This window comes from Ranitomeya imitator, chromosome 4 (assembly GCF_032444005.1).
Source record: "Ranitomeya imitator isolate aRanImi1 chromosome 4, aRanImi1.pri, whole genome shotgun sequence".
NCBI lineage: Eukaryota > Metazoa > Chordata > Amphibia > Anura > Dendrobatidae > Ranitomeya > Ranitomeya imitator.
The window spans coordinates 638,220,384-638,240,508 of NC_091285.1; the positions used below are offsets into that span (position 1 = coordinate 638,220,384).

General features: G+C 43.7%; 1 protein-coding gene across 2 annotated transcripts in view; it reads left to right on the forward strand.

Annotated features, from left to right (window-relative positions):
- The window catches only part of CAMSAP3 (calmodulin regulated spectrin associated protein family member 3), a 100,952-nt gene that overhangs the window by 48,071 nt on the left and 32,756 nt on the right, over nt 1-20,125 (forward strand). For both annotated transcript variants that reach the window (XM_069766841.1, XM_069766842.1), the window contains exon 2: nt 9,409-9,662. In XM_069766841.1, coding sequence (XP_069622942.1) covers nt 9,409-9,662 — 254 coding nt within the window. The remainder of the gene's footprint in view (nt 1-9,408; nt 9,663-20,125) is intronic.

Here is a 20,125-nt window from a genome sequence, read left to right on the forward strand (position 1 = left end):
CCCTTCCTAATCGTCTGGTCCTGCAGGGAACAAGTATACCCATTAAGGGGGATTTTTGCCTCATTTGTGTTGGTCAGAAATTTGACTTCAAACCTCCTTACATTGATTGTCTATCCAATAGACCGGCCACCATTGTCAAATTATGAAAAAGCTGTTTAGCCCCCGGTCAATTTTCATTTTTGTGTTTCCATTTTTTCCATCCCTTCTTGCCAGAGACATAGCCTTATGAGGACATGTTTTGTTTTTTTTTGCCTGGGGGATAAGTTGTAGTTTTGCACGACGCTGTACAATGTACTGGAAAACGGAAAACAAAAATCTAAGTACGGACAAATTTAAAAAAACAAACCCCCCAAAAAACAGCTATCCTGCCATTGTTTTTTGAGTGTTGATTTTTACTGTGTTCATTATGCGGTAACCTGATTTTCCAGATCGGTACAATTACAGTAATGCCAAACTTCCATCTGTACACCGGAGCTGCCTAGGTGCCCAACAAATCCTCTTGGCTCAATAGTGAAGTTTTAGCTTACAGAAAGTTGAGACAAATTTCAGGGGTATACACTACCTCAGGGTTGTCCTAACCTATGTAGACCATCAAGAGGGCCACTACATAAGAACCGGTAGTGATGAACGAATTTGGATATAAAAGTGACATAAAACCTAAGTTAAGGGTTTACAAAATGGCTGATCTGTAGTTCTCAATCTGATATGAATAACCTACTGTATCGTACCGTATCACTTACTGTACCATATTAGTAGACAACCCTGGCACAATAACACCACTAAAAAGCTCCGGCAAGTGTCCAGGGTTGCGGAGCGGCGTTGGAAGAAAACACACTTGCATGACCACTTCACTGCATTCAATCAGGCAACACTCGCTTTTAAATCTGCTCTCACCTCTGCTACACAGGCCTACTTCAAAACCCTCATATCTTCCCTATCCTACAACCCCAAACAGTTATTCAAAACGTTTAACTCCCTCCTCCGCCCCCCCACTGCCCCCTCCAACCTCCCTCATCTCTGCTGAGGACTTTGCCACACACTTTAAAAATAAGATCAACCAGACAAGGCAAGTCTTCATTGTTCAACCACCACAACCCCTTTGTATACCAGACCAATGCCCAAACCCCATAACCTCCCTATTCAACATCACTGAAGGGGGACTTAATTGTCTCCTCTCCAAATCGCACCTCACCACCTGTGCGCTTGACCCCATCCCATCCCACCTCCTTGACCAACCTCCCCACCACACTTATCCCATCCCTAACCCACCTCTTTAACCTATCACATCTTCTGGCACCTTCCCTTCTGCTTTCAAACATGCCACAATCACGCCTATCCTTAAAAAGCCTATCCTTAAAAAGCCAACCCTCGATCCAACTGCTATGTCCAGCTATTGCCCAATATCACTGCTCCCATTCGCTTCCAAACTCCTGGAGCAGCACGTCCACTCTGAACCTTCCTCCCACCTCTCATCTAACTTGCTCTTTGACAATCTACAATCTGGTTTCTGCCCCCATCACTCAACTGAGACTGCCCTGACCAAAATCACGAACGACCTACTTACCGCCAAAGCTAATGGACAATACTCTGTACTCCTCCTTCTAGACCTATCTTCTGCTTTCGACACAGTTGACCACTGCCTCGTACTACAGATCCTCTCCTTTGGCATCAAAGACCTCGCCCTATCCTAGATCTCCTTGTACCTTTCCAACCACACATTCAGCGTCTCCCACTCTACCTCCTCATCCCACCCTCTCTCTGTTGGAGTCCCCCAAGGCTCTGTTCTAGGACCTCTACTGTTCTCAATCTATGCACTTGGCTTGGGACAACTCATAAAGTCCCATGGATTCCAGTACCACCTGTATGCTGATGACACTCAGATCTACCTCTCTGGCCCAGGCGTCACCGCTCTGCTGTCCAGAATCCCAGAGTGCCTATCAGCCATATCCTCCTCCTTCTCCTCTCGCTTCCTCAAACTCCATGTGGACAAATCTGAACTCATCATCTTTCCTCCATCCCATAGATCTTCCTTACTTGACCTATCTATCGCAATCAATGACATCATGCTTTTCCCCGTACCGGAAGTCCGCTGCCTCGGAGTAACCTTCGACTTTGCCCTGTCCTTCAAACCGCACATCCAAGCTCTCTCCACCTCCTGTCGCCTTCAGCTCAAAAATATCTCCAGAATCCGTCCTTTCCTCAACCGTCAATCTACTAAATTGCTTGTGCATGCCCTCATCATCTCCCGCCTTGACTATTGCAACATCCTTTTCTGCGGCCTCCCTGCTAACACCCTTGCACCTCTCCAGTCCATCCTTAACTCTGCTGCCCGACTAATTCATCTCTCTCCTCGCTACTCCTCTGCTTCCCCCCTCTGCAAATCTCTTCACTGGCTCCCTTTCCCTTAGCGTATCCAGTTCAAATTACTAATACTGACCTACAAAGCCATCCATAACCTGTCTCCTCCATATATCTCTGAGCTAATCTCCCGATATCTTCCCTCACGTGATCTCCGGTCCTCCCAAGACCTCCTTCTCTCCTCCACACTTATTCGCTCCTCATCCAATCGCCTCCAAGACTTCTCCCGAATATCCCCCATCCTCTGGAATTCTTTGCCCCAACACGTCCGACTATCAACCACATTCGGATCCTTCAGACGGAACCTGAAAACCCTTCTCTTCAGGAAAGCCTACAGCCTGCACTTAGCCCGCTGCCTCCTCATCACTACCGAAGCTACCGCCTCACCAACACCGGAGCTACCGCCTCACCAACACCAGAGCTCCTGCAACCCCCGACCTACTGTCTCCTTCCCCATAATCCTGTAGAATGTAAGCCCGCAAGGGCAGGGTCCTCGCCCCTCTGTATCAGTCTGTCATTGTTAGTTTGTTTACTGTAAGTGATATCTGTAACTTGTATGTAACTCCTTCTCATGTACAGCACCATGGAATCAATGGTGCTATATAAATAAATAATAATAATAATAATAATAATCTTGAGGATAGGTCATTAATGTTATATACAGAAAAAAAAAGTATATTTCAGCTCACCCTTAGTTCATCTGTCCGATGTGGTAAGTATCCATCCGAGCACGGAAACAAAGTGTTGCTGCCACAACACTGGTCGACGTGTAGAGAAAGGAAATATGGATCCAGCTCCAGGAATAAAATGTAAAAACTTTATTAGTTCACATTAAAATGCTGCTGAGACATGACCGGCATAGTGAGTAAAGGAGAGCAACCAACACCCGACTGGACGCGTTTCGAGCAACAAATGTGCCCTTAGTCCTCAGTAAGTTGAATTTTTGTTTCGCAATTGCATCTGCTTTGGCTAATGAAGAGAGTGACATGTAAAGCCTGGAACTAGAATGGCGCTAATATTGGCTTTCAAATTTTCACGTTTTAGACAACCTTTATAAAGGGGAAGTGTCTGTCTTATTTAATTACTATGCGGGTTTCTGACGGCTGTCCGGGGTAATTTGTAGTTGGGTCTAATTGGCTGGAAGGTGCACATTTCATTGTGTTGTGTCTCCGGTGAATGGACAACCTGTCGGATGGGCTATCTTATTAATTGTAGGATATGGAGAGACAAGAATGGGAGGGTCGGGTGGAGCCGTGAGTCACCTCCTCATCCCTGGAATGGGTGTGAGGAGTAAAACAAAGCTCAAGAGTTTATGCTCTCATGATGGGAAAGTGCCAAGAACATCCGAGCATTTCACTCCTTAGAAGGGAAGTCAGCTGATGTGGTTACCATTACTATTCTCAGTCTGAGAAAATGTATGATGGTTACAAATGATAATTTTCGGGTTTTGATCATAATTAGGCTTTTTTTTTTTACGGACACTTTTTCAAAACCGAAACCACCTTAAGAAATGCTCATTTTTAATGTTTTTTTCTGTAAAAATAACAGATTCTTTTCTTCTTTTATTGCAACCTTTTGATTTGACAGTTTATTTTTTTTAAATAAAAAAAAAAAACACAGCAAAATGGATTACATATAAAAATATTTTTTTCCAAGCATTTTTAAGTAAGATATTGGGATTTATCGATTCCAAAAACTCCCCAATAACTCTGGTTTCACTTAGCCTTGAACTAGTTTTCCCAGTTTTCGAAAATCTCTATCTTCGGGCTACAATTTTTTTTCCTCTGGTCCCAGCGCAGTTTCCACGGCTGTTCCCGTTGACCGTTATGGTCTGTAGCGCCGACATCACATGGGCAGCGCTACAGATAATAACTGAACTGAGCAGCTTGTGCCGGCAACTCTGTGAGGTCAGTTATTTGCTGCATGTGGACTTGCCGTTAACGCTGCAGACAATCAATACTCGGCACTGGACCCAAGAAGGGTGAGTGAAGATGAGGTTTTTTGGGTTTTTTTTATGGCTTTTTTTTTTTTTTTTAACCAACTATAGTTGGCAGACGGGGGTATTGCGAAACCAGAAAACCCCTTGGGTGCAGTTGTGCCCACTAAACTGTCCCCTGTTTGACTGGCTCTGTGTGGGCTCAAGGCATTGTCCAGGATTAGTAAAACACAGGAGCCGAAGAGCTAAGGGGACCCATTTTCATCACCAAAGCAGGTGGAATTTTGCACTGCAGCTATTGGACTGCAAAGGGCCCATATATTGATCTTGCACAAGGGCCCTTTTTGGTCCGTGTTCCCATGGACACTTTTTTTTTTTTGGGGGGGGGGGTGTGGAAGACACCAGCTATGTATTCCTAATCCAAGTCATCCCCTTTAAGGAGCTTTTCTACTTTATGTACAGAAACTGCGCCAGAACAGAACAGCGTAACCCAATTCAAGAGAATAAGGCTGTGAGCTGCAATACCAGACACTATCTATAGACAATGGTGGTGCTGTTTTGGGAAATAAAGCAGACCCCTCTGTAATTTCCAACAATCTATTCACTGTCTGGTATAGCTGTATATGTTTCCTCTGTATAAGTCCTTCATATTAAAATACCACTTTAATAGGATTTGGAGAGAACCCGCTCCTTGTCGTAATTAACGTCCTTGCACTTGGAGGAGTCGCCGCCAAGAGCAAAGTCATGTGCAGGCTATAGATGCATTAAATTGAGTGACTTGATCAGCAAGAACTCGACCATTGTGTGCTTTGTGCCTCTAATAAAATATTCCAGCGACGTCGGATGGGGGGGTGAAAGAGATTAAAGGGATAATCTTTGCGTTTTGTAGGTCAAATTTCTCCTTCATTTTACCTCTGACCAGAATTCCTGAGACTGGGGCCCTAAGCCAGCTCACTGGTGTCAAACCAGTTTGTCCAGTCTTTGTTTCCATTATAAAAGTTCGTATGTCTTTTGGATTTACAGGATAAACTTTTCGCTGCTTGTTGGACTTTTTAAAAAAGAATGGTCACAAGTGTTTTATTAAAGGAGGTTGATAAATGATCTCCATCTGTTGTGAAACTAAACCGCCAACCATTTCTGGATCCAAAAATCAAGTCCATACATCTGAATGTGGTTGTTACATGGATTTCTGCAAGCTCCTTCCTAAACTTGCTGCCATGGCCTGCAGAGTCTCCGGACTTGTCTCCTATTGAGCACATCTGGGACATCATTGGTCGGCAATTGCAAAGGAAGCTGCCAGCAGCGAATCTTGATGATTTCCCCAAGTCTTGCATTCAGCACGGCAGAACATTCCTCAGACAACCATTAATAACCTCATTGATAACAGACAAGGCGCATAAGTTCGGGGATTTCTATGGTGGCGCTCATACTCCACACTAAATAAAATGAGAAGTTTTGAAAATGTTTTCCCATGTGTTTTTTTTTTTCCCATCGTTTGGAGATCAGTAACATGTCTATCCATCCTGTGATTATATATTTCCATGACTTTTCTTGGTTTTGAAATGTCAGTGTTGAGGAGATCTGTGATGGATGAAATGTGTGGTGTGTACCCTGTCGGGTAATTGTTTTAGGACTGGGCTTGACGATGTTACATATGTAAAGAAGCTCGTAAAAATAAGAGAGAGAAGTCGTCTGACCGGTTTTTCTGGGAGAACCAGTTGGCTTTGGGCCGCAGCCTCCACTTTATTTTCATTCATGTTTGTTTGGACACACGGCACATGTAAGACAACCGCTGTCACGTTCCATCTCCTTTGTCATCCTCCCGAAAAAGCCTGAGTAAGCAGAGCACTGTGATGGCGGTTATGTCGCTGGGCACCCAACTTTCTCAAGTGGAGAGGTGATTTAAAAAAAAATCTGAGTGTATGACATTTTCAATTTTTCCATGGTTTTACCAAGAGTGTTTTGGTGGGCAGGAAATTGGGAAGGGTTGGATGACAGATCACCATTGTGGATGTTGTATGTTCCCATCAAGACAGGATGGATGTGTAAGATGCAGGTCCCATAAATGTAAGATGGATGCAGGTCCCACCGAAGGGACCCACATATATTTCCAGAATGGACCGCTGTCGGTGGATAGGCGGCAGTCCCTGCCACACAAATGAATGGAGACCGATGAGAACGTAGGACCAACCTCTCCGCTGTCGTTGGAGTGTGATAAGTGGGTCCCATCTATCATAGATTTATGGCATATTTTGCAGTGATGCAAGGAAAATGGGACAATCACTATTTTGTGTTTTAAAATATTACTTTATATATAAATGGATACTGCAATGACCATTGTGTTTGACAGCCGTTTCGCATGAGTCACGCTTCCTCTGAGCCTCAGAGGGAAAGCTCAGAGGAAGCTTTCACGCGAAACGGCCACAATTGTCTCCGCAATCTTTCACTATTACCGTTGAACTCTATTTTTTTTACTTAATTGTTAATTGTGCAGCATATATAGTTACATAGGGTGAAAAAAATACTCTGGTCCATCAAAACCAACCTTTCTCCACCAATTATAATAATTTCGTTGTCACTAAATTATCTATAAAGCACAATGCTATTTGTTTGGAGGAAAGCATCCAACCCTTTTTTAAAAACTGTTCTATTGTCTGTCATTACTATTTCTTGGGGTTGGGCTGCTCTGACTGTAAAGAACCCTATGAATGAGAGCCGTGCCAGAGCCTTGTTTTTCACCAGTTTGGGATATTTTGTGGCTCTGCCTTAAATGTATAGGAATGGGAATAGACCTTCTCAGTTACTGAACACTCCACTTTCAAGGCCATATTTGCCTTTAAGGAGACGGCCACAATGGGGTGTTAGGCCAGCTTTTTTGCTGGTCACCTACTTTTCTGGTTTGCCCATTGCTGCCCACCAAGGTATATTTGCCCTTTATGGGCACATTTTCTAACTGAAGTGGGCGACACTGGAGCTTTTCCTCAGTAGCACAGATCCCCTTGTCCTGTGTTTGTAGTTTTAATATATAATGAGGTTTATAAATCAGTAATTCTCATTATCCTCTTTCAACAGTTTTCTGTTCTGTATTGTATAAAACTTGACCGGATTATGAATTCAGGGTACTTAACCGCGTCTGTGCTGGATGTCATTAGGTGACGGATGTCATACAATTAATGCGGCTGTGCAACATGATATAGCATTGTGACAGAGGTGCCGGTTACTCCATTCTGACATATATTTGGCTGTACTAAAAGGGGTTATTCCCAGAATCTATTTCATAAATCACAGCAAATGAATTCTCATTGGTAATATACACTAATAAATATAAACATTATTCCACCCTTTGTCTTTTTTTTCAACTCTCTCTGCCCCTCTGTGCCTCCATGTTCACAAAGCTGAATGTTCGGTGTTATTCTTATCTGCTAAAACTACATTTACAGGAAGCACCTTGCCCCTCTTAAGTTCTGCAGAGACCACCCCCTTCATTGTCTGTGCCCTCTTGATTAGTCCCACTCTGAATTATCATCAGGCTTTAACCAAGTGTAGAATTCTGCTTAAGCTTCTGTGCTTCCTGCCTGTCTGACTTCATCTTCTGCCTTCTACATCAGTATGGCTGCCGTGTGGTTTTACATCAGTAGTTGGTTTTAGCATTGGTCATCTGTACTGCACTCTTTCACAACATCGGTGTAGAACTGCTTTGTTGCCTGCTGCAGAGAGTTCAGGTTTGTGAAACTGCAAATGCTCCTATTGATGCATACGGCAGACGATAATCCTCGGCAATGTGCATCAAAAGAGCAGCTTTTGAAGTTTTGCATAACTTAATTCGGTCTCTTTTTATGCAGAACCCCAATTTTGCAGTATATCAAATTTTTTTTTTTTTTATCCGCTGTGTATATAGCCTCATTCTGTAGTATATATTTTCTGTCCTCTCTATATTCAGCCTATCCTGCAGTACATCACTCTTTAGCTCACAGTACACAGGCATTGCTGCTTCTGGGTATGAGCTCTGCAATGTTATGTGAATGTTTAACCCTTTTTCGTGACTTAATCCATCACAGTAGAAGCGCTTTCCTAAACACAGCACAGCCATGCTGAGAGACTGCACTGTGTTAGCCAGGAGCGCTGGAATTACAGGATGGTGGCAATGTCCATTTAAAGGTAAATAGAGCCTGGAGGGACATCCTCAAGAGGGGTGATATGTGCAAAACGAATGAGGTTCAATTAAAAAAAAAAAAAGGGCTATATAAGCACAATTTAATAAATATATTTATACATTATTATAAGACAACATTGTGAATATGGGAATAACCCTTTTAATATTTCGCCCTTTCAGAATACATTTTTTTTCTAGTACATAGGTTTCCAAGTTGTTTTCAGGAAAGATTGGTTATGGTCACCATTACAGGTTTCCCAGTATGCTAAATGCATACATGCCAACTTTGAGAAGTATATGGCAGCCGAATCCTGCACTGGATCTCCCCTTTCTCTCCCTTTTAGATACATCTCCATCCAGCAATATATCTCTTTCTTTCTTTTCCATCTATATACAGCCCCATCCTGCAATATGTATATCTTTCTTTCCTATCTATATACAGCCCCATCATGCAGTATATTTTTTTCTGCCCCCTGTATGCACAGCTCCATCATGCAGTCCATCACTCTTTAGTTACCAGTACATGGGCATAGCTGCTTGGGTATGAGTTCTGCAATGTTATGAAGATGCTTAGCCCATTTCCGTGGCATCATCCCTCACAGGAGAAGCTTCATCCTAGACACAGCGCAGATCATGCAGGCCTATTGATATGTTTACTGCCCCATGAATATGCGTATGCACATCAAGATTTTCAGGAAACATGATTGAGATACTCCAAATTTCCGTGAGATATCGCCTTTTACTTGGAACTTTTCGGACGTCTCGGGAGAGTTGTGGGGTATGACTGACTGGAAAATGTGAGCAATAATAAGTGACCAAGGGGTGTATCTGCAAATGTTGATGTCTTTCAGGTCTCTGCCATTATAGAGCTGTCGCCCTTCCTTTCCAGATACTCGTTTTCATGAGAAAGCAATGTAAGTAAAATGGCTAATTAGCGTTCTGTCTATATTCTCTTTTTCAGAGGTGCCAGAAGAACTATGCTCCCCGTGCTACACAGACCAGTATGAACAGGAGCATGTGAAGCCAGCGGTGATCAGCCTCCTATTATCAGCGGATGTGTACTGCAGAGCCTACCGCAGAGCATTGCCCCATGACAGCTCCCCTCCCAGGGACAATGCCGGCCTGCTGCTCCTACTGTCCCGAAAGGGGTTCCCCCCTGTGCACCAAGGAGAGCCTGTGAAGACCAGCGACCTGAGGGAGAAGCCCATTCGTATGGTAAGATCAGGGGTCTTTGGCTGCATTGCTATTCATCACATTTAGTCTAAAGCTGTGGCAATTATGGGACATTGTACTTGTAAACAGGCCTTAATCCTTGTGGGGGGATTTTTTAATATAAATGCAAATAGAGTTAAGACTGACATCTGTGATATTAGAAGGATAAACACAAATTTTCAAACCCCACTCCTCTTGGATGGGTTTGCGAACAGTACTATGCCTTTTTATTAAAGGGGTTCTCCAGTTAATTCCAATCTCATGGGTAGGTGATAACTTGCTGATCGGTTGGGGTCTGACCGTTGGGACCTGCACCGATTGGCCGAACAAGGAACTTGTATGCCCATTACAGTGACCGGACGGTGCACAAGCTGGACCGCTGCTCCAGTCATTCCCTTAGGGGCTGTAGAGCTCTGGGCTCTGCTTTTTCCAGCAGTCTCATAAAGAATGTGTTGAGCTGCAGTCAGACATCCGGACAGCTGCTCGATTTTGTCAAGGAAATAAAAGTTCTCCGCAGTATGTTGTGTTTTTTTTTTTTTGTTTTGTTTTTTCAGAGCAGTGTGTGAATGTAGCAGAGCTGTGTGAATGTAGCAGAGCTGTGTGTATGTAGCAGAGCTATATGTATGTGTATGTATGTATGTATGTATATATATATATATATGTGTGTGTGTGTGTGTGTATATATATATATATCTCTGTATATGTGTATATATATATATATATATATATATCTATATCAGAGCTGTATATATATACATAGCAGAGCTAATTGCGTGTGTGTTGATGTAGTAAAAAGGTGTATGCACACTATGGGGAACATCAGACTGTGTGTGTGTGTGGGGGGTGTTTGTGGACACCATACTGTTTGATGGGGGAATAAATTACAAATAGTTGTATCCAGAAACAGATCCAGGGGGAAAAATATACATTTTATAAAAACAGCAATTTATTAGAAATGTTATTAAAAAAAATAGTCAAAAGTAAAAAAGTGCAGTTCCCTGGGATATGCACAAATTGACGCGTTTCGAACTAGTGCGTTCCTAATCATAGTAGTTCGAAACGCGTCATATCCCAGGGAACTGCACTTTTTTACGACTATTTTTTTTAATAACATTTCGAATTGTTTTTATATAATATTTCCCCCCCCCCCCCTCCCGGATCTGTTGCTGGATATACCCATTTGTAATTGATTCTAACTTGCTGCCAACTCAATCCTTGCACTGCCGGAGGAATCGCACACTTCTAACAGGTGAGCCGGACAAAACCCTTTTTCCTATTTTTGTTTTTTTGTTTTTGTTTTGGGGGAGTCTGTGGGAGAATCGTACAGTGTGTGGGCATTATACTATGTGTGGGGTACTGCGGGGGCATCTTATACTATAGGGATAGAGCCATGTAAGTGATACAATACTCTATGGGAACACAAAATGGGCTTCCCTAGGAGCAGTATTTCTGTCTGGGCACATGTAAAGGGTACGTGCTTGGCTTAAAATATAAATTGCTTAAATTTTTCTTATGTTTTGAAGTTTTAAATTATGAAAACGGTGTCCCAGCAGGGAACCCTTAGCTGTTGCTTGCACTGTTTCTGCAGTTAAAGGACATTGATCTGTATGTGATTTATGGGGGGAAAAAATGGAAAATTCAATAAACAAGGATCTGACTCTTTGGCATGAGGATTGTATGTCCTAATTAGCTTAGATAATCATGGGGTAGCCAGAGGAAAAGTCTGAATCGCATGTCAGAGGGGTGATTTGGGGGAGATGGGTGTCATCAGATGATTCCCTTGCAAAGTTTTTTATTTTAATTCCAGACTATTGACATTTTAGCATCAGGATGTGAAGGATGCAAAAAAAAAAAAAAAAAATTAAAAAGGAAAAATCAATAGTCCATTATCCATTTTATGCCAAGGATGCTGGACTGTGAGAATTTAGCTTTTTGCCAGTCCTGTCGCCGGCCCCCCCCCCCCCCCCCCCCGTCACTGCACCCGCTTGTGATCTGTTACTTGCTGACAGTGATGGATGCGGGGCTGTTGCCTGTTGAGAGTAACAGGGTTAACACGTGTAATGTCACAGCAGTGAGTGGATGACTAGGATACGGGACGTCGTCGTTGTGACCGGCTGACTTCCCACTGGGAGGAAAAAAAAGGGTGTATTTTCCACTATGGTGAAGTTGACTGGAGTAAGATTTCGGACGAAAGGAATGCCGCAGGTCATCACACCCCCCTCCGGCCCAGCTGTGCCCATTTTGACATAACTGGGTGTAAAGTTTTGCACCACTTTTGAATCTTTGAAGCTGTTTCCGCTTGAAAAAATTTGTAATATTATTTTTTTTTTTTTTATAGGGGGTCAAAAATAAATCATGTGCATATAGGGGCAAAAGGTTATATATGAAAAGACTATCCTTTTGAGTAGGTTTCTGCCAGAATGACTTTACAGACCCTTCATGACATGGCCTCTTTTTTTTTATTTTTTTTTTTTACCCCTCTCCTTGTTAGCCACCCCTTTTTTTTTAAATTTTTTTTTTATTTTTCCATCAATTTAGCTGGCCTGTTTTTGTTTTTGTTTTTTTGCGGGACGAGTTGTACTTTTGAATTACCCCATTGATTTTACCATATAGTGTACTGGAAAACAGGAAAAAAAAAATCCAATTGCGTTGAAATTGCAAAAAAAAAAAAAAAATGCAATTCCAGAATTTTGTTTTTTAAATTTACCGTGTTCACTATATGATTCTCAGGTCAGTACGAGTACGCAGATAGCAAACATGTATAAGGTTTGTTTTTTGTTATTTTTTTAAATTAAGTGGTGAAAAAAATTTGGGAAATTTTCTAAGAAGTTTTTGCTTTTGTCGCCATTTTCTGAAAGGCATAATATTTTCATTATTTGGGGTCTGAGGCTGGGTGAGGGCTTATTATTTGCGCTCTGTGCTGACATTTTTACTTATACAATTTTGGGGTAGACACACTGTTTTATTCACTTCTGATTTTAATTTTATTACAGTGTTGCAGCCAAAAAAAAACCATAACTATGGTGCTTTGGATTTTTTTTTTTTGTTTCATTACGCCGTTTACCAATTGGATTAATTTATTTTATATTTTGATAGACTGGAAATTAATGCAAATGTGCATTTTTAAAAAAAATTGTTTTACTTTTAATAAAGGAAGCAAAAGTTGGGCAATTTGAACTTTTGTGTTTTTGTTTTGAAAATTTTTTTCCATATTTTTAAACATTTTTTTTTCTTTCAATTTTTACTGTATTAAAAAATCCCCTTAGACGTAAAGCTGCGGTTGTGTGGTCGTTTATGCTATACGTAAGAGTGCATCAGCGCTGCTATGTATAGAAAAAAAAAATCATGATCTTCTATGAACACTATCCGGCTTTCACAGAAGGATCTTAATGACAGGCATGGGGGTCTTCAGACCCCCCGGCTGTCATCGCAACCCATCGGCGCCCTGAGATCACGTCACCGGTGCGCTGATGGGATGCCGACACGTGTAAAATTTGCGGGGAAAGATGCAGGCTCGGCATGCGAGCCCGCATCAAAGGCAGGGACACGACGTATGACTTAAGTTTACGTCATATGTTGTGAATGAAGTTGTAGAGTAACCGTCATTTTTAGTTTTTATTTCATACGGCAATAGTGAAAATAGGCAACTGTGTAATATATCTTATCAGAGAAAATCTGCTTCTTTCTCCTCCTGGAATGATCTTTCTGCCCTAGTTCAACCTAGACTTGCAAGTGGTAATAAGAAGGATATTGCCCTAGGAGCGCTGCCCATAGGTTCTCGCCTATGAAACTGGTGCTAAATTAAATGGTCAGAAAAGCGATCTTGTTCCTTAAACCTAGTATGACAACCAGTGTCGGGCTGGGGTGCCAAGGGCCCACCAGTAACATTGACTTTGGGGGAGCCCACTTTTCACCTGCATACAAATATTACACTTCCTTCGCTCATAAATTTATCTATACCTCTATACAATAATAAACTGGTTAGTTTGGATAATGAATGATGAGATGCTGCTTTTTTCTGTACAGAGTGAATGAAGTGCATTATGCCAAGTACTGCCTATACAGTGGGATTGGGGACCCTGATCTGAACAAGGGCCCACCGAGAGATTCCCCTGTTACCCTATGGGTCAGTCCGAGCCTGCATTCAACCCTAATCTGAAAGGACAGGAGCTTTCTGAATTGCGGACCTGACAGTCCTACCAAGAAATTGGGTAAAAGGGATCAACCCTGATAAAGGTCTGTCTGGATAATATGGGAGATGTCAGGGAGCATTTACCATGATGAAAGGGAGTTCTGGTAGATCGGCTCACTCGGTTGCACACGTAGGTAGACATGAACGCTGTGTCTTTAAATCTCTCACTCGTTTATTTAAAGATGCTGCATAAGCAAAAATAAACATGGCCTCTCTGGCTTAAGGAAAACAGAATATAACAAAAACTGCACAGTCTGTGTTGTTGTGGGGATGCGCCCGCTGTGAAGAACAACCACAATACTGGTTCAGTTTTTCCTTACCAGGATACAAAGCTCTGGAGATGCTCTCTCCAGTCCTGCTGAACATTGAATGCTTCAGAAGGCCGACTATTTAAACCCCAGACCACACCCTGGGATGGAGATAAGGTGGACAACCTCCAAACCTGCTCTATGGTTGTCCACAAAAACCCAGCCCGTAAAATGGCCAGTTAACCCCTCTCAACACATAGTGTGCTGGAGCAAACTTCTGGGTTTCAAATCACTGAAGCTAATAGCCTCAGTGTAATGTATCTGCCATCCAGCACGTTGCCAGTGACTTTGTCAGAGTTCTGGACTCAAGCTAGAGAGTTCAAAATACTCAATTCAAGCTGGGAAAGGAGAATCCTGCTCTAATAAGGAAAGACCAAGACTGCTCCGGAATCTGGAACAGCCAGCCCATATGTGTGCCCTGACCCATCACCTAGCGGGGGGAAGCTCTATTGTAGGCGATGGGCTATTTGGGACACTCTTAGAGTCCTAAGATCTCCACATGTCCTGTCCAAGAAATATAACAGAAGTCAATCATTTGAATGACCTGCCTTAACCCCAAATGAGATTGACTTGGCCAGCGCTCCCACAGGAGGTGAAAAGATGGAGCACTACTATACTCTACAACCCAGTCCTCCAGAATGGTAGGTAAAAAAGGACTAAGGTGGAATCCAAAAAAGCATAAAGGATTAAACCGAGTACTGAACTAGCAGGAGGAATCAATAGCCACACAATACGCCTAAAAAGTACCGCCTTACTGGTGTATCTTGATAAATGGTCTCCTATCAGCTGAAGAAGCCTAGGTAAGGCTAAGACACCTGCTCCCCAATGCCCAAGAAAAAGACTTGGGTAAGGCCGGGGTCACACTTGCGAGAAACTCGCACAAGTCTCGCGTCTCAATACCTGGCACTGCCACCGGCACTCGGGATGTACTTCTATTCAGCTGAGCGCTCCGGTCCGAGTGCCGGTGGCAGTGCCAGGTATTGAAACGTGAGACTCGTGTGAGTTTCTCACAAGTGTGACCCCTGGCCTAACTCAGTGACTCCTGCCTCTAGAATAAGTCGGTGTTCCTACTAAAGGCTGGAGTTGTCAATAAAAAGGGATCCCTCAGCCTTCAGCGGAAAGGCTGGAGCCAGGCTACTTGGACCGCATAAGGGATGCACTAAGCGGAGAGGTCTCTTCCTGAGACAAAAATACTGGCTCAAAGTTGAAGCGCACAGAAGTCCTGCAACTGAAAAGTCCTTGTTGATAGGTCTGAGTCACTTAAGACGGGATCATAGACCTGTTGTTCACCTGAAATGTCCCTTACCGAGGGGTCTGAATTAACTGGATGGACTCTCCTAGGATAAAGCCAAGGTACCCCCTGGTTCATGTGTGCCAACTGACCTACCAAGCAGCCCCCTCTGGATGGTGACTCGAATTGGATAGTGGTCCGGGTGCCAACTGGATTAGTGACATGATCAGCCACAGGCTTCGCTTGTGGTGATGGCTTGCTGTGAAAAAAAAAAAAAAAGGTCAAAATGATGCCTCTGCAGCATGCCAAACGGACGGTTTCTTGGCCTAACTGACTTCTCTCTAGCAAGGCATTTATCCTGGGAACTGATCAAGGTCCCCTCAGGACATTACATGCTACCTTCAGCTGAGAAATATGAGTCTGATGGTGGGATTCCTCAAGGGAAGATATCAGAGTACTAACTGATCTCCTATTACGATACCTTCTGCAAGGAATTTCGCCTAGTTAAACATGCTAAGGTAATTGGAGCACCCCCTGGTTTGCTTCCATGCCATGTAGCTCATTTGTGGGATAAGACCTACAAAAGAGAGAAGACAGTTTTAAAAGTCACACTCACTGAGTAGTGTCAGGTTCGCTTGCAGAGCTCTGCCTGAGAACTCTACCTCTCTGGGAGAGGGTGGACAAAGTACCCTGAGTAATCTGAAAGGGCCAAAGCGGGACACTAGTGACGTGTTCCGACTATCATCTGGCATGGCACCCAAAACTACCCCTAAGGGAGAGCACAGCATGGCTGCTCTCCACACGGAGGCCTACACAGGTTACTGTGACTCACTTGAACAGGGCACACTTCTGAGCTCTCATCCGGTTGTATGTCTGACCAACCGTGGAAAGTAGTCAAAAGCATAGTAAGGTACCACTCGCACTGTCTGATTTCGTCTGCTGACCTTCAAGAAGTCTCAGCTATGGGTTGAGTGCCACTGAGGAAGGAGTTTGGAGTGCCAGTAGATTGCTAAATAGGAGGTACATTCTACAGTCATGGACAAAAATTTTGAGAATGAGACAAATATTAATTTTTCCAAAGTCTACTGCTTCATTTTTTCTAATGGCAATTTGCAAGTACAGCAATTGCTGTTAAGCTGATCACTCTGACATTCAGGAGTATATGCAAAGTCAATATTTGCCCAGAAAATGAACTTTAACCCCCAAAACACATTTCAACATCATTGCAGTCCTGCCTTATAAGGAGCAGCTAACATCGTTTTAGTGATTGATCCATTAACACAGGTGTGGGTGTTGATGAGGACAGGGCTGGCGATTAATCAGTCATGATTAAGTAAGAATGACATCACTGGACACTTTAAAAGGAGGCTTGTGCTTGGTATCATTGTTTCTCTTCAGTTAACCATGGTTATCTCTAAAGAAGCACGTGCAGCCATCATTGCACTGCACAAAAATGGCCTAACAGGGAAGAGTATCGCAGCTACAAAGATTGCACCTCAGTCAACAATCTATCGCATCATCAAGAACTTCAAGGAGAGGCTTCCATTGTTGTCAAAAAGTCTCCAGGGCGCCCAAGAAAGACCAGCAAGCGCCAGGACCGTATCTTAAAACTGTTTCAGCTGTGGGATCGGACTACCAGCAGTGCCGAGCTTGCTCAGGAATGGCAGCAGGCTGGTGTGAGTGCTTCTGCACGCACTGTGAGGCGAAGACTCTTTGAGCAAGGCCTGGTTTCAAGGAGGGCAGCAAAGAAGCCACTTCTCTCCAGAAAAAACATCAGGGACCGACTGATATTCTGCAAAAGGTACAGGGAGTGGACTGCTGAGGACTGGGGCTAAGTCATTTTCTCTGATGAATCCCCTTTTCTCTAGTCACCTTCCACGACAGCCACTTCGGAGGTTGTCTTCCCCACCCTAATACGGGACAGGAACACAAGAGGTTAAATACCCCTCCCCTTCCTGCACCGCCAGTGTTTTCCTGTCCCCTATGGGGCATGAAGAGATTCGAAAATTTATTCATTCAGTTCTCGGGACGAAACAAGGGAAAGAAGGCGGCAAAAAACACCATCGCAAACTGGATCAAACAGTCTATTTGCTTGGCTTTTTCATCACAGGGACTGGATCCACCTGCCTCTCTGAAAGCACACTCTACCCGAGCAATGGCAACATCGTGGGCAGAGAGGGGGAATGCCTCATCAGAGCAGATATGCAGAGCCGCCACCTGGTCGTCCATCCATACGTTCACCAGACATTACCGGCTAGATTTCAATAGGGATTTAACATTTGGCAGACGTGTTCTGCAGGCTGTAGTCCCTCCCTAGAGAAATTAGCTGTTGGTACTACTCCGAAGTGGCTGTCGTGGAAGGTGACTAGAGAAAATAGAATTATTCTTACCGTTAATTTGGTTTCTAGGAACCTTCCACGACAGCACTAATTTCCCTCCCTACCTGATATTCTTATTGGATGATTCCTGCACTTTTGTGGTAACTATACATGCTACTGTGTCCAGGAAAACACTGGCGTTGCAGGAAGGGGAGGGGTATTTAACCTCTTGTGTTCCTGTCCCCTATTACGGCAGGGACGACAACCTCCGAAGTGGCTGTCGTGGAAGGTTCCTAGAAACCGAATTAACGGTAAGAATAATTCTATTTTCGATTGTTTGGGATATCTGGAAAACGGCTTATTCGGAGAAGAAGAGGTGAGCGATACCATCAGTCTTGTCTCATGCCAACTGTAAAGCATCCTGAAACCATTCATGTGTGGGGTTGCTTCTCAGCCAAGGGAATCTGCTCACTCAGTCTTGCCTAAAAACACAGCCATGAATAAAGAATGGTACCAGAATGTCCTCCAAGAGCAACTTCTCCCAACCGTCCAAGAGCAGTTTGGCGCCCAACAATGCCTTTTCCAGCATGATGGAGCACCTTGCCATAAAGCAAAGGTGATAACGAAATGGCTCATGGAACAAAACATAGAGATTTTGGGTCCGTGTCCTGGAAACTCCCCAGATCTTAATCCCATTGAGAACTTGTGGTCAATTATCAAGAGACGGGTGGACAAACAAAAACCAACAAATTCTGGCAAAATGCAAGCACGGATTATGCAAGAATGGACGGCTATCAATCAGGATTTGGTCCAAAAGTTGATTGAGAGCATGCCAGGGAGAATTACAGAGGTCTTGAAGAATAGGCAACACTGCAAATATTGACTTGCTGCATTAACTCATTCTAACTGTCAATATAACCTATTGGTACTCATAATATGATTGCAATTATATTTCTGTATGTGATATAAACATCAGACAAACACTAATAAAAACCAGAGGGCAGCAGATCATGTGAAAATATAATTTTGGTGTCATTCTCAAAAATGTTGGCCATGACTGTATAAAGAGCCTCTAGCGGGTTGATTTACCCAGGAAAGAGGTAGTGCTATCTAAATCGCCTCTTCGACATGCCCCTTTTACCTGCTGTGGAAAGTGGTTCACGAAGTGTCCAAGTTGTAGGTTCACCTGTGGAATCTGCATGGCTGTGAGGTCTCATCTGGAGGGTTTGACTCTCTCAGAAAGGTGGTCTGAATAAGCTCTGGTCTTCAGGGTCCTCTGTGTGAGATACTTCCAGCTGAAAGGCCTCAGCTGGTATGTTTATCCACTCTGTAAGGTGGTCAGAATAAACTCTGAATTGCTATGTCAACCCCCCCACCCCCCTTTTCCGGCAAACTCTGCCTTCGCGGAGACAAGGCTACAGCCTATTTAAAAGTTGAGTGCATGAGTGATTACACGGTGCAGGTGGTGCCATACATGTAAATCACTACAGATTGAACCTCCTGAAAAACCTTGGCATACCGAAGGTTAACCAAGGGAGTCTGGTGAACCCTATCCAAGGCTGTTTGAAAGCCTCTGTCCTAGGACGGGCTGGTGGATGTGACACTGGACTGTGGCCAAGGTACTAAGGGTAGTAACGACCGCCACCGGGGTGTAGGATACAGAAAAGCTAAAGGTTAGATACATACTGGGGGAAAATGCAGCATCCTCATACCCAAACCGCAGGGGTCACCTGAGCAGCAATCTGCAGAGGAGGAAGGCGGTACTAGGCTGCAATATGCTAAGCGTGGTCCGACAGATACCCAGACTTGCACGAGAAGCAAACATACTAGGGCAGGCTGGATAGCCAAGAGTGCATGGTCTTCTTGGACTTCGACCTTATGAGGGCCAGAGAAGACACACAGAATACCAAGGAAACTCAACTGGTGATAGAAGGGCACCACAGGGAGTCTGCCAGCATTGTCCACCAATAACAAACAACCTACATGGTCTGATGGCTGTTAACGACAGAGTGAGGCCCACATAGTGTTGTGACAGAGGGCGCCGAGGTTGGCCTATGCAGGAACATGGAGCAAGCCGAAGAGAGATGGAGGAAGAATCATCCTGGGTGGATACCCAAGGAAAATGGCGCTCACCCCATCAGAGGAAGAGGATGGGGCTGGGCCCTGTTGACCTGTGGGTCAATTGCCTGCTCTGATTAACACTGATTAACCAACGGGCGAGGACAACCATATACATTGATTAGCTAGAGGTCTGAGAACACTGAACAAACTGATCGTAAATAATAATATATAGAGTTCAGTTAGCGCAGGGCTACACTCAAGCCTGATATTTTCCATACCGCACGTGATTTGAGCAGCATACACAGGCTATGAGATTAAACACCTAAGGTGATAATCGCACACATGAACTCCATCTC